The 15,570-nt window shown below is 38.1% G+C and overlaps 1 protein-coding gene across 1 annotated transcript in view; it reads right to left on the bottom strand.

Moving 5' to 3' along the window:
- The window catches only part of LOC102856823 (chromosome unknown open reading frame, human C8orf88), a 19,862-nt gene extending 16,237 nt beyond the window's left edge, over nucleotides 1–3,625 (bottom strand). The window contains exon 1 of the mRNA XM_006884629.1: nucleotides 3,553–3,625. Within this exon, the coding sequence (XP_006884691.1) occupies nucleotides 3,553–3,625 (73 nt within the window). The remainder of the gene's footprint in view (nucleotides 1–3,552) is intronic.
- Between the last annotated feature and the right edge of the window lie 11,945 nt (nucleotides 3,626–15,570).

Genomic DNA, 15,570 nt, shown 5'->3' with positions numbered 1-15,570 from the left:
TCTTCTGACATCCATTTTGGTCTTTTCTTCCTTTTCTCTCTTTGTAATGACCGTTTGCACTCTACCTGGATGATACCTTTGACATCCTCCCATAACTCATCTGGTCTTTGCTCATTAGTGTTCAAGGCCTCAAACCTGTTCCTGAGATGATTCCGACATTCAGGTGGTATGAAATCAAAGTCATATTTTGGCTCCTGTGGATTTGGTTTAATTTTCCTTAGCTTCAGCTTGAACTTGCATATGAACTTGTGGTCTGTTCCACAATCAGCCCCTGGCCTAGCAAACCAATATAAAATAAAAATTTTATTTAAGAAAAAACAACTCGCCTATCCATTCCCTGAGTCTGCCATGTGGATGGGCAGAAATATGTGAATATGGGGTATTAGCCTGTCCACAAGGGGACTGGTGAGTCTCACTAATCCACAAAGGGATTGCTAGTCTCATCAGTTCACGAAAGCAATGGTTAGTACTGCTACTAAATTAAGTGGATCCTGTAGCAGAAAGAAGGTATTTCCCACCAGGAAAAGAGCAAGAAGAGAATGTACTGTTCTCTTCAGAGCCAGGTATTTATGCCAGAAAGACAAAGAGGGCCTGCAGGAGGAGCAGCCATAGTAGCCACAGTGGAGAACCTGACATGAGATGGAGAACTAGAGACCCCACATGAGATGGGACCTTGAGACTGCTACACCATTGGAACCAGAGCTAAGAGTCTTTGTCCAAGTTTGTTGGACAACTGGGAATAAGGGGCCATAATTCAATGGCCTGAGAACTTAGTGGCGTTAGGTTAAAGCCATAGGCTAAAGGCTGAGTCTGCGAGCACATTTCTAAATTGTCCTGACTGTATTCTGCTACTAACCTGAATTATAGCCTTCTGACTTCACCAGTATGGTTCTGCGTGGTCTGTAAGCTATCACATGCGATTTTAGACCCCATCTTCAAAGGCAGATGGGCCTGCGCCATTTTAAACCAAGGTCAAGCTGAACAGGTTTAGAATTGTAGCCAGAATAGGAGCCACAGTTCCCCAAAGGTCCCTAGGACCCCAAATGTGCAAAAACAAATGGTGGATCTCATTTTCCTACTCTTGTATTTGTATCAAGTACTGAGAAGTCTGTGATGGGAGGGAACATAGTCTTCGCAATTGCTTACTATGTGTCAGAGAGCTGGACAATGACTAGGGATGATAGAACGAGAATTGATGCCTTTGAGCTGTGATGCTGGAGAAGAATGCTGAATATACCATGGACTTCCAGGAGAACAAATAGGTTCATCCTAGAGAGAGTGAAGTCAACCTGCTCCTTGGAGGCAAGGATTTTGAGGCTTTGTCTGACAAACTTTAGACATGCTGTAAGGAGGAACCTGGTCCTTGGAGAGGGACATTGTGCTTGGAAGGGTGGAGGGAGGAAGAAAGGGAGAGAGAGCATCAATGAGATGGATGGATACAATGGCTAGGGTAATGAGGGTAGGTGTGTCAGAGACAGTAAAGTTGGCACAGGCTAGAGCAGGTTTCAGGGCTGTTGTACAGAAAGAAGGTCCCTAAGAGTTGCAAGGAACTTGACGGCATATAACAACAACAGTAATCAGAATCAGAGGGCAGAATTTTTAGGTATTACTCTAAGCAAGAGCCAGTTTACTGTAAAAAGTAAGACATGAAAACAATATATGAAGTTAATTTCACTCAAGGACTGTATCTTCCTACCTTTGTTAGTCTGAAAGATATTAAGAAATCTTAAGCTTGTCACAGAAGATCATTCATTTTCACAATTTTTAAAAATATTAACCATAATAAGCAAAGCACTCCTTAAAAAGAGAAACAAAGTAGGAGGCATCTCACTCCCTGATTTCAAATCACTACTACACTGCTACTGTGGTCAAGACAGTATGGTTCCGGTACAAAGATAGACACATTGATCAATGAAATAGATTGAAAACCCAGAAATCAGCCCATCTACCTACGGTCAACTGATTTTTGGCAAGGAGATGAATCTGTTAAGTGGGAAAACAACAGCCTTTTTAACAAATGGGTTGGCAAAATTGGAAACCTATCTGAAGAAAACTCAAGCAAGATCCACACCTCACTTCACACACAAGAAACAACTCAAAGTGGATCAAGGACCTAGGACTAAAAATCAAGGGACTATAAACTTCATTAGAGAAAAGCTTTGAAGAACTCTGGAAGCCTTAATCCCAAACATAAATAGTCTTCCAAACATCCTGAAAAATATACAACCAGGAGAGGATAAAATAGATGAATGGGACCTTTTAAGAATCAAATCTCTATACATGTCCAAAAACTTCTACAACGGTAAAAAGGGAAGCCACAGACTGGGGAAAAAATAATTGGTAATGACATGTTAGATAAGGGACTTATATTTATAAACTCCTCAAACACCACAACAAGCTAAAGCTCAACAACCCAATTGAAAAACGGGCACAGAATATGTAGCGACCCTTCACCAAGGAAGGCATTCAGATGACAAACAAACACATGAAGAAATGTTCAAAATTCCTAGATCTAAGAGAGTTGCAAATCAAAACAACTATGAGATATCATCTCACCCCAATAAGAATAGTACAATTTAGCAGAACAGAAAACATCAAAGGTGGTGAGGTTGTGGAGAAACTGGAACCCTTGTTCACTGTTAGTGGGAGTGTAAAATGGTACAACCAATATTGAAGGCAGTATGGCACTTTCTCATAAAATTGGAAATAGAAATACCATTGGACCCAGTAATTCTACTACTGGGAATACACCCTAAAGAAACTAGAACTGCCACCAAAACAGATATATGCTCACCCGTGTTTACTGCAGCTTTGTTCACAATAGCAGAGTTGGAAACAACCCAAGTGCCCATCAACAAACGAATAAATAGAGAAGCTGTGGTATATTCACAAAATGGAATACTACGCTGCACTGAAAAACAGGAACTCTTTAAATACTATACAAAATGGGTGACCCTGGAGGACATTATGCTGAGTGAAATATCTCAATCACAAAAGGACAAATACTGTATAGTGATTATAAAGCGAGACTGACATCAGCGTTGGGGGGAAACTAAGAGGGGATAATTAATGTATACTGCATTGAAACAGATGAGGGAGAACTGTTTAGGAGAAATATATGATTAGGTATTATTGTCATGACAAGAGTCCAGAATGAAAGCTGCATAGTGGAGTGGAGACTAGTGAAGGTGTGGAGGGGAACTGTATAACAATGAACTTTTTTTTTTTTACTTTTCAAAAAGAAAAGCGGACTGGGGAAGGGGTGGGCAGGGAGAAAAGTGTGCAGCAATGTATGACTGGAAATCCAAAGTCTGTGTAAACTTTCATTAAAATTAATTTTAAAAAACTCTTAACCATAAACAAGTACTTTCTAAATTATTTAGTCTTTCAAATACCATTTCCAAAACCAAGCCATATTGATTCCAACTCATAATGACCCCAAAGTAGAAAAACAGTATGCTCTATAAAGGTTTCAATGGCTAAGTATCCTAAGTAGATAAAAATTGTAGCAACAAACAAATTATTTAAATATATTTACCCTAGACTACTTACCAGGTGTAGAAGTCAGATGACGAACAGGTCTAGCTGGTTGAAGCGGTTTACCAATCAATTTTTTTGTTTCCATTATCACAAAGATCCTGAGGTTCCATACTTTAGGAGGAAAAAAAAACCCATTAATTTTTGGACAAAATAACCAACATACTTTATTTTATATTGATATATACATACATACAGATCTAGGTACGTACCACAATGTGCATTTAAGAACATAAATTTTGTAAGGTAAGGTAAAAAAATGTAAGCGCGAAGAAGTACTTATTTAAAAAAGAAAAAGTATGCATACCACTCCTAATTCCTCAAAAAGAAATCACAAAGAATGTCCTGGGCAGAGTGAAAGAGAAATGTAGAGAAAAACTTAAAATCACAATAATGGCCAGATTTATTGGCCTGATGGAAGTGAAAAAAAAAACCCCTCCTATGGCTCTTAGCCACCTTTTGAATTTGGAACTGAACTCTCACTCATTATAGTAAAGTTATTAGCCAAATAGCAGACTAACACCAAAGATACCCGGTCTTTAGTATAATCAACCACTTAAAATCACAAAGAAAGTATTTGTCCAGTGCACCTGATCCAGTCCATGGTTTTCACAATCAGAGAGCTAGATAATGACTAAGGATGACAGAAAAAGCATTGATGTCTTTGAGCTGTGGTGCTGGAGAAGAGTCTTGAACATACTGTGGACTGTCAAGAAAACAAATAGGTCTTGGAGAAGGTGAAACCAAGTTTCTCCTTTGAGGCTAGGATTTTGAAGCTCTTACTTCAGGCATGTGGCCAGGAGGGTCCGATCCTTGAAGAACGATATCATGCTTGGAAGGACGGAGGGCCAGCACAGGAGAGAAAGACCAAAGATGAGATAGATTGATACAGTAACTTGGGCAATGGTGGTAGGTGTGTTGGAGTCAGTGATCAGGACAGGGCAGGCTTCAGAGCTGTTGCACACAGGGTTGCTATGAGTGGTAGGCAACACTACGGCACTTAACTACAACAACTACATACAATAACCATACCAAAAAGGGCAGGGGAAGGAATCAACCCATAAACTCACTGAGGTCAAGTAAAATTTTTACCCATAGTAACAGAGCAGAATAGTATTCCAAGACTGTAAATCTTTATAGAAATAGACTGTCCGTCCATATTCTTCCCATGGAGCAGCTGGTGGATTGAAACTACCAACCTTTCAATAGTACCTCAACAAATAAAACCTGTGCCATCAAGTCTTCTAGCATTAAGCCTTAAATCCTAACATAATAAAATGTGTTATTCTTGGCTATTTATGTTTTAAAACATTTTATTCCCATAGGTTTTCTGCTTCTATTCTTTTGTAGTTTATAGTCCCCCCTTTGATTGTTGGCAACTTAATTCTTCTGTCTTCCTCTGTTTTGAAATTAAATGTAGGAATTCTACCAAAAAGTACTGCCCTCTTAGCTAACCTCATCTATTCTCAAGCTGCAGCTACCTTATCTCAAGATAATTATGCCCTTGTTTGTATTTCCATTAATGACTGCTCTTAAATTTCTGTTCTATTAGGAAGAATGGACAAACTCCTTACGTGCAATTTACAGCCTCTGAAAACCCTGTGAAGGGTCAGCTATGAGTCAGTTCTTATTCCCCCACAAACATCATCATCATGAGGATGGCATGAGATAGGGCAAGGTTCAAATCTGTTGTTTATAGGATCACTCTGATTTATAGTCGGATTCACAGCACCTAACAACAACAAAGATATTTTCATTTTAACTTGTTGCTGTTGTCATTGTTAGATGCCTTTGAGTCAAGTATGACTAAGCAACTCCATTATGAACAAAAGATTTGAAACCTGTCCTACCTATCCTAACAGCCCTCCTAACAACATGTCCAATGTCTATGAAATGAAGCTTTGTCATCTTTGCCTCCAAGGAGTGCTCTGCTCTGGCTATACTTTCTCCAAGATGTATCTGTCTGCTCAACTATACAGCCTTCGTTCTGGACTCCTAGGGGAAGGGACTGTAAAACAACGAGAGAATTTTTCTTTTACTTTTCAAAGTTAAAGTACTGGGGGGAGGGGTAGGCAGGGAGAAAAGTGCAACAATGAATGAATGTAAATCCAAAGTCTCTGTAAATTTTCATTAAAATTAATAATAAAAATTTTTAAAAGATATATCTGTCTGTTCTTTTGGCAGTCCATGACATATTTAGTACTTGTCTCCAACACCATAACTCAAAGGTATCATTTATTCTTTTGTCAACTTTATCCATTGTCCAGCTCTCAGACACATAAACAAGTAATTGAAAAGATCATGGGGGGGAGATCATGGCCTGAATGAGATGCTCTTAACTCTTTATTATCACTTCTCCTTGGTATTTTGGAGAATATTTTGCAGACTTCTCAATACAACACATTTTTTTTTTATTTCTTGATTACTGGTACCAATAAGTGTTGATTGTAGATTCAAGGAATATGAAATTATTGATAATTTCTATCTTTTCTTCATCTATAATAGTGTTTTATCAATCCGTTGGTGAGGATTTTTGTCTTCTTGATGTTGTTTTAATCATTAATGAAGGCCATAGTCTTTGATCTAATGCAGCGTCTCAAGTCCTCCTCACTTTCAACAAGCAAATTTATGTCAACTACACAATGCAGGTTATTTATGAGTCTTCCTCCAAACCTGATGCCACATGCCTCTTTATAAAATCCACCCTTTTGATTTTTTTGCTCTGCATACAGACTGAATATGTATGGAGAAAGGATACAGCTCTGATGCAAATCTTTCTTGATTTTAAACAATTCAGTATTCCCATGCTCCATGTGGACAACTTCTTAAGTCTAAGATTGGTTCATATGAGCATAATTAAATGTTCTGCAATTTCCATTCTTCTCAAAGTTAGCCATAATTTGTTATAATCCATACATTCTAAAACTTTTGTAAGAAAGACACAAATAGACATTCCTCTGGTATTCTCTGCTTTCAGCCAAGATCTATCTGACATCAGCAATGATATCCCTGGTGCCACGGTCTCTCCTAAACCCAGCTGGAACCTCTGGTAGTTCTCTGTCAATGTAATGCTCTAGCCATTTTTTTATGATCTTCAGCAATATTTTGCTTTCCTGTGATATTACAATGTTTGATAATATTCACATTAGCTTATATAACAGGACAAAAATTTTTAAAACCCAACCCAATACTATTGAGTTGAATTCTAACTCATAACACCAGCATAAGACAGGGTAGATTTGGCTCATAGAGTTCCCAAGGCTGAAATGTTTGATAATATTCACATTAGCTTATATAACAGGACAAAAATTTTTAAAACCCAACCCAATACTATTGAGTTGAATTCTAACTCATAAAACCAGCATAAGACAGGGTAGATTTGGCTCATAGAGTTCCCAAGGCTGAATCTTCACTAAAGTAGACAGGCAAAATCTTTCTTCCACAGAGCAGTTGATGGGTTCAAATGGTTGACATTACAATTAGCAACCAAGTGCTTAAGAATACATTCTAGGATTTGGTTAAATATAAAAACTTCCTGCTGAGCACCCTGATTTTGCCATCTCCTGTTGACCTCCACAAATGTCCTAGTTTTTCTTACTCTAAAGATACTGTTCGATAATTTCCACACTCTGTTGGGTCACCTTTCTTTGGAATGGGAACAAATAAAGATCCCTTCCAGTCAGTAGGCCTGGTGGCTATCCTCCAGTTTTCTTGACACAACTTGGTGAGCACATCCAGGGCAGCATCTGTTTGTTGAAATATGTCAATCGGTATGCCATCAATTCCTGGGGCCTTGTTTTTTGCCAGTTTTTTTTAGCAGCTTGAATTTCTTCCTTCATCAATACAGGCCCTTTCTCATACGTTGTTTCTTCTGTGTCCACTAATTCCTTTTGGTACAATGACTCTGTATACTCTTTCCATCTTCTTTTAATGCTTCCTGGATCATTTACTATTCTGCCCAAAGCATCCTTAAGTATTGCAACTCGAAGTCTGAATTTGTTCTTCAGTTCCTCCAGCTTAAGAAATGCTGAGCGAGTTCGGCCCTTTTGATTTTCTTACTCCAGTTCCTTGCACATTTCATTCTAATACTTTATCTTCCTGCACTGCCCACTGGAATCTTCTGTTTAACTCCTTATTATCTTGATTTCTTCCCTTTGCTTTGGCTCCTTGGTGCCCCAGTGCAATATTTAGAGTTTCTTCTGACATCCATCTTGGTCTTTCCTTCTTCCTCTCTTTGTAATGACCTTTTGCACTCTTCTTGGATTATATTCTTGATATCCTCCCACAATTCATCTGGTCTTTGCTCTTTAATGCCCAAGGTCTCAAACCTGTTCCTGAGATGGTTTGGAAATTCAGGTGGGATAGACTCAAGGTCAAATTTTGATTCCTATGGACTTGATTTCATTTTCCTCAGCTTCAGCTTGAACTTGCATATGAGTAGTTGGTGGTCTGTTTCACAATCAGCACTTGGCCTAGTTTTCAGCGATTCTTTCCACAAATGTAATAGATCTGATTCCTATGCGTACCATCAGGTGAAATCTATGTGTATATCCTGCATTTATGTTTCTTATAAAATGTATTTGCAATGAATAAGTTGTTGCCTGTGCAAAATTCTATCATTCTACCTGTCTTAATTTCTGTCACCCAGTCCAAGTTCTCTGATCCTGATCCTTCTCTATTTTCAACTTTTGTATTCTAGTCACCCAGTATTATTAATGTATCTTGACTGCATGTTTGATCAATCTCTGACTGAAAAAACTGGTAAAAATCTTCTATTTCCTCTTCTTTAGCTCTGGTTGTGGGTGCATATATTTGAATTATGGTGGTATTCACTGAACTTCCTTGTATGCATATAGATATTATCTTGTCACACACAACATTGTATTTCAAGACGGATCTAGAAATGACTTTTTTAACTATGAAAGCAACCCCGTTTTTCCTCACCTTTTTGTCTACAGCATAGTAGATCATATGATCTTCTGACACAAAATGTTCCATGCTAGTCCATTTCATTTTGCCAATACTAGTATGTCAATATTTATGTGTTCCATTTCCATCTTAACAAGATCCAATTTTCCTACATTCATGGTTCTTACATTCCATGTTCCAATCACTAGTGTCTGCTTCAACAGAGAACTGCCTGAAGTTCAGGCTGGATTTAGAAGAGGCCATGGCACTAGGGATATTATAGCTAATGTTAGATGGATCTTGGCTGAGAGCAGAGAGTACTAGAGGAATGTTTATCTGTGTTTCATTGACTATGCAAAGGCATTTGACTGTGGATCACAACAAACTGAGAAGAATGGGTATCCCAGAACACATGGTTGTGCTTATGCAAAACTTATACTTGGACTAGGAGGCAGTCGTCAGAACTGAGCAAGGAAACACTGCTTGGTTCAAAATTGGGAAGGGTGTGCATCAAGTATGTGTTCTATCTCCATATCTTTTCAATCTATATGCAGAACAGATTATTCAGCAAGCTGGGCTCTATGAGGAGAAGTGTGGCCTCAGGATTAGAGACAGACTCATCAGCAACCTGCATTATGTGGATGACACAACCCTGCTTGCTGAAACTGAGGAGGACATGAAGCGCTTGCTGTGGAGTGTCAAGGACTGCAGCCTTCAATATGGATTGAAGCTCAACATCAAGAAAACAAAGATTCTCACCACTGGTCCAACTGGCAGCATCATGATGGATGATGAAGAGACTGCAATTGTTGACAGCTTCAGTTTGCTTGGCTCTACAATCAACACTTTTGGTACCAGGAGCCAGGAAATTAAAAGACTAATTGCACTGGGAAAGTCTGCTGTCAAAGACCTCTCCAAAGTACTTAGCAGCAATGATGTCAGTCTGCAGACAAAAGTGCACCTGATAGAGGCCATGGTCTTTGCAATTATTTGCTATGTATCAGAGAGCTGGACAATGACTAGGGATGATAGAGAGCTGATGCCGTTGAGCCGTGGTGCTGGAGAAGAGTACTGAATATACCATGGGCTGCTAGGAGAACAAACAAGTTCGTCCTGGAGAGGGTTAAGGCTGCTCCTTGGAGACAAGGATTCTGAAGCTCTGTCTGACATACTTTAGATGTTGCAAGGCAGGATCTGTCCATGGAGGGACGTCATGCTTGGGAGGGTGGAGGGACAGCACAGGAGAGGAAGACCCTTGATGAGATGGGTTGGTTCCGTCACTGGGGTAATGAGAATAGGCATGTTGGAGTCATTACGATTGACAAGGGATAGAGCAGGGTTTAGGTACATCAGGTTGCAATGAGTCGCAAGCGACTCAACGGCACATAACAACAACTCTAAAGAAGAAAAATAAATCAGATTGTTCAGTAGTAGAATTTTCACTTTCCATAAGAGCGACCTGGGTTCAATTCCTGGCTAATGCACCTAAAGCACAGTCAAAATCTGTCTATTAGTGGAGGTTTGCAAACTACTGATATTCTAACCCAAAGGTACTTGGTTCAACTTTAGCAGCTGCTCCAAGGCAGAAAGATGGGCAATCTCCTCCCATATAATTTACTGCCTATGAAATTCCATTGGAGGGTCAGCGATGAATCAGTTCCAACTCTAAGATATTCAACATTATGATGAAAATGTTTCAATTCAGCTTCCAGACTAGCAAAAACTAGAGGTGTGGCAATCTACTTCTGAGAATACCCAGTGAAAAGCCTATGGATAGCAAAAAACGGATCCACAACTGATCACAAAGATGGTACAGGAAGAGTCAGTGTTTCACTTTGCTGTGAATAGGGTTACCATGAGTCAGGGCCATTTTAAAGGTAACTTGACAATAAAAACACTGCAAAAGAAAAACCTTTTTCTATTTTATTTTGTGGTATTTGCAGACTTTGGAGATCAGAACATTCTCCCTATTGTCAATGGTTTTTTTGCATAATCTTATCTAAATTTGGAGTTGTCATTATTTGTCATATTCTATTCCAGGGATGTGTCCTATCTCCACACCTTTTCAATCTATATGCAGAACAGATCATCTGGAAGGCTGGGCTGTATGAGAAAGAACGTGGCATCAGGATTGGAGGAAGACTCATCAACAGCCTACATTATGTAGAAGATACATCCTTGCTTGCTGAAACAGAGGAGGACCTGAAGTGCTTGCTGTAGAAGGTCAAGTATGGACTGAAGTTGAACATGAAGAAAACAAAGATTCTCACCACTGGGTCGACTGTCAGCATTATGATAGATGGAGAAGAGATTAAGAATTTTAACAACTTTAGTTTGCTTGGCTCCACAATCAACACTCTTGGTACCAACAGGCAGGAAATCAAAAGACGAACTGCACTCAGAAAGACTGCTGTTAGGAACCTCTTCAGAGTACTGAAGAGCAACAATGTCAGTCTGGAAACTAAGGTGCACCTGATCCAGGCCATGGTTTTCACAATTACTTGCTATGCATCAGAAAGCTGGACAATGACTACGGATGATAGAAGGAGAATTTATGCCTTTGAGCTGTGGTGCTGGAGAAGAGTATTTTATGTACCATGGACAGCTAGGAGAACAAACAGGCTCATTCTAGAGAAGGTGAAACCAGGCTGCTTCTTGGAGGCAAGCTTAGACTGACATACTCTGGGCATGTTGCAAGGAAGGACCAATCTTTGGAAAGGAACATTATTCTTCAGATGGTGGAAGGACAGCACAAGGGAGGGAGACCCTGGATGAGATGGATTGACTTTGTTACTGGGATAATGGGAGTAAGCGTGTCAGAAACAATAAGGTTGGCTCAGGATAGAGCAGGGTTCAGAGCTGTTGTACATAGGGTCATTAGGAGTTACAAGCAACTCGACAATACATAACAACAACAAATATACTCAAGAAGAATTATCAATGCCTTTGAGTTGCAAAGATGGGAAAGAGTACTGAATATACCACAGACTGCCAACAGAACAAACAGTTAGGTCTTGACAATGGTGCAGAGAGTGCTTCCTGGAGGCAAGGACAACAAAGCTTTGTCTCTCATATTTTGGACATGTTGCTAGGAGAGTTTATTCCTTGAAGAAGGTATCATGCATGAAAAAGTGGAGGGACAGGAAAAGAGAGGAAGACTCCAAATGAGGTGGACTGACACAGTGCAGCAATGAGCTCAAGTATATCAGAGATGATGAAGATGGCACAGGTTAGAAAAGGCTTCAAGTCTGTTGTTCAAAGGGTCATAGCTAACTCAAAAGCACCTAACAACAACAACATATTCCTCCCAACCATCTGTCAGCTTCTCATACTGTAGTAGCTCGTGTGTTGCTATGATATGCCACAGCTATGCTATCAGTATTTCAATTATCAGCGGGGTGACCCACGGTAGACAGGATTCAGTGACACTTTCAGGCTAAACCAGAATGGGAAGACAGACTTAGTTGTTGATATTCAAAAAGTAAACAAAAGCCTTATAAATAACAAAAGAATATTCTTGAATATAATACTCTAAAATTAATTTCTTAGGTTATAAAGCACTCAAAACACTGAGGGGCCACAATAATAGACTTGCCAATGGCCACGAAGATGGCATAGGACTGGGTACGAGTCCCTGTGTTATGAATCAGAACCAACTCAACTGTAACTAATACATTCTTGCTTTAACACGTTGCCACACACTTTCAAATTGATGACCTGCTTACGAACACATTTTTTTTTATGTATTACCATCATTTGCGGCAACGTGTTAAAAAAAATTCACTTCTCCACAGTATCTGTAATTATTAACAGCAGAAAGAGGTTAGCATTCTATGTGTCATGCATACTTTTTCATTTATATTATAGTCTGTAGTGTTCATAACAATTTTATAAATTGTTACTATTAGTAGTTACTCACTACCATCAAATAGATTTGGAATTATGGCAACCCTCCATCAGGCTTCTGAGACTTTAAATCTGTGTGTGAGCAGTTTCATCCTTTTCCCACAGAGCAGCTAATGGATTCAAATGACCAACCTTTCAATTAGTAGCCCAACAACTCTGGAAGCATAAGGCAATCTATGTTGAGATGTTAACTGAAAGGCAGGAAGTTGGTTTCCACCAGCTACTCCTCAAGAGAAATAGTCTTCTACCATTACGATGGATAGTCTTAGAAATCTGATGGATGAGCTGCCATGAATCAGAATCTACTGTGTATTTGATTTTATTAGTAACTAAAGCTCAAGTCCCAGGTCAGCCTACTTTTTGGTTCACCTCATGACTCAACTAACTAGCTCACATTAACTGTACATTAGTAACACCTATTGCACTATACACTATTACATTAATAACACCAAGGTTTCCTATAAAGACAAAATTATATAGAGAACTTAACACAATGTCTGGGACATAATAAATATTCTATAAATGTTAGTTGTTATTATTATAATTTGTTACAGATGAAGTTTCGAAAAATGAGGTAACAATCTCAAGGTCATGAGTCAAGGAAATAATGGGTAACTAACTCCAAACCCTTTTTCCACTCTACACCCAGGCAGAATTGCCCAAATTCCAATTAAGGATCCTTCTTGTAAGGAAGCGTCTAGTGGTCTAGAGAGTCTAGCCAGCTGCTTCCTAGGATAAAGGTGGGCAATCTCCTCCTATGTGATTTAATGCCTCTGAAAAATCTGTTAGAGGGCAAGCTGTGAGTCAGTTCTAGCTATGAGCTAGTTTTTAGTTAGTATATTTCTTATGTGTTCACAAACACTTCTCTATCCTCCTTCAATGCAGTACTTACTGCACTCATTGCAATTATTCACTATCTGTATTCTTATTCTTAGCCAGACTATTAAATTTCAGCTCCATCACTCGTGGTTTATCTCCATAGTGTGTAGTACTGTATCTAGGAGTCCTGTTGGTGCAGTAGATTAAGCATTAGCCTGTAGCCTTAAACATCTAGAATGAACTCAACAGCAGTATGAAACTCAGAATAAAGATGAAGCAGTCTGCTTCCGTATTTATGGCCCTCAAAACCCTATGAGACAGTTTTTCTCTCTCCCATAGGGTTGCTGTAAGTTAGGATCAACTCCACGACAATGGGAGCACTGTATCTTGTATACAGAGTTCAATAAAGCTGTTTAATTTTATTTCACCATATATTTATATATTTAGGCATTCTATCTGAAGTTCTCTCTCTTCCTATTGTTCCTCTCCAAATCTGTATTCATATTTTAATGCTAAGATAAAGCTCTTACTACTTCCTTGAAAATATGTCACAAGTTATAGTTTGCATAAAATACCCTAGTTCCTAATAAAAAACTGATATTACTAAATAACTACTCTTTTTCCCTATATTCCTCCTTCTCCCCTAGTATCTACTATACTTTGGCTATTCATTTTTCTAAAATATACCACAGCAAGTAATTTACTTGACTAGACTATGAGTTGAAACAAAAATAAAACTTATTTTTCTTTGTGGTCTAGCATCTGCAAAATAATTATTTCTATATGAGTGTTACAATTTTAGTACTAATGATTTAACTACAATCTTCTGAAGCATGCATATGATGCAATCTTTCCAAATAGTGATGTCCATTATCAAAATAAAAGTCAAAAGTGTAAAAAAAAAACCAACTCAACCTGACTTTGCACCTGTTCATCCAGAAACAATATGATCTTAACTAAATCATACATCTAGGTGATTGTTTATCTAGCTATAAGTAGGGTTAATAACTCATTTTTAGTTGAAGAACTGTTTTAGTCTATTTTAAAATGTCTCTGGAATATATATATCATAAACAATAAAAGCAAAATCATAATCTCTTTAAGTTAGCTATGGAAATTAAATAGTTACTTTCCCCTGCAATTTGGAGATAATTCAGGCAGTACTCCAAATTGGCAACTACCTACTTCTATAGTGTTATTTTTTACCTAATATTTCAACATGGTTATTAACAACCTTCTAAACAAAATCAGTTCTGTAATTGTTGGTAACACAACTCTAATACAAAAAGACGGGAAAAGCAATTGAAAGCACAAGAGTAAATAAATAATATATATCATATATAGATTGTTGAAAGGACTATTATTGAATAGCTTATATGTAGAAAGCAATTATTTAGGGGGAGAAGCAATCTTACATTGCTTTATTTTACATTTATACCAGCCATTTTAATTAGAACTCTAATACTAGCATGTAGTAGCTTTCCACCCTATTTCCCAACTGAAAATAGTGATTCAGAATACAATAGAATACCTTGGCACACACTTCCTTATTTTCCATTGCTCAGCTAAAACCGCTAGTAGGTTGTAAAGTGTGTTCCAGTTGCTGAGCAGTGCAAATCCACAGTATTCAAAGTAGAGAATTTCAAGAGTTTGGGAATTAATAATGTATTACATAATTTCACAATACAAGTAATTAAACAAAAATATAAACGCTTTTTACAGTGTCACCTACTAATTCAAAATTTGGTAGTAAAAATACAGCAACGGAATCAGATATATAACTCCCCATCAGTAAAGGAGATCAGAAAAGATGCTGTTCTAACAGTGTTGAGGTTGTTGTGTGCCATCCACTTGGACCCCACTCATAAACAGCTGACCCTCCAGTTGATGTTCAGAAGCAGTTAAATCGTATTCGAGGGGACTGCCTACCCTTCTCTGAGGATAGTAGTTAATAATGCATATTTTTAAAAAAGATTATATCTCTATAGAGAAACTGACATTATAGAGGCCAAGGCTGTGATTATAATACATATACCACCATAATGTAAATAATGTTACTAATAGAAAGCAAGTATGCCAATAAGTAATCATAAAATTAATTTACCGCATTATAATCTAAATAAGCAAGGGTCCATTTAGCAAAACTCAATTCTTGGCTGAGGTTAAAGAAAAAAGGGGGAAAAAAGACATCTACAAAGTTGTATACAAAATAACCTCCCATAAAAACTATTTTAATATCTGCTCCTTTCACAGAGTGGAGAGATCGGAAAGTTTCCTTGAAGCAAGCTTTTTACTTAGATGAAGTTTCACAACATCAATAGTTACAAAGGCCAACAGGAGTAAAGGAAATAGAATTCTACATATAACACCGGATAGCAAACTGTAGGATGATCATAAAAC

The sequence above is a fragment of the Elephantulus edwardii genome, unplaced genomic scaffold (genome assembly GCF_000299155.1).
Source record: "Elephantulus edwardii isolate Elephantulus edwardi_28Jun2011 unplaced genomic scaffold, EleEdw1.0 scaffold00036, whole genome shotgun sequence".
Taxonomy (NCBI): domain Eukaryota; kingdom Metazoa; phylum Chordata; class Mammalia; order Macroscelidea; family Macroscelididae; genus Elephantulus; species Elephantulus edwardii.
Note: the sequence above shows the minus strand (reverse complement) of the source record. Positions and strands in the feature narration are given on the sequence as shown.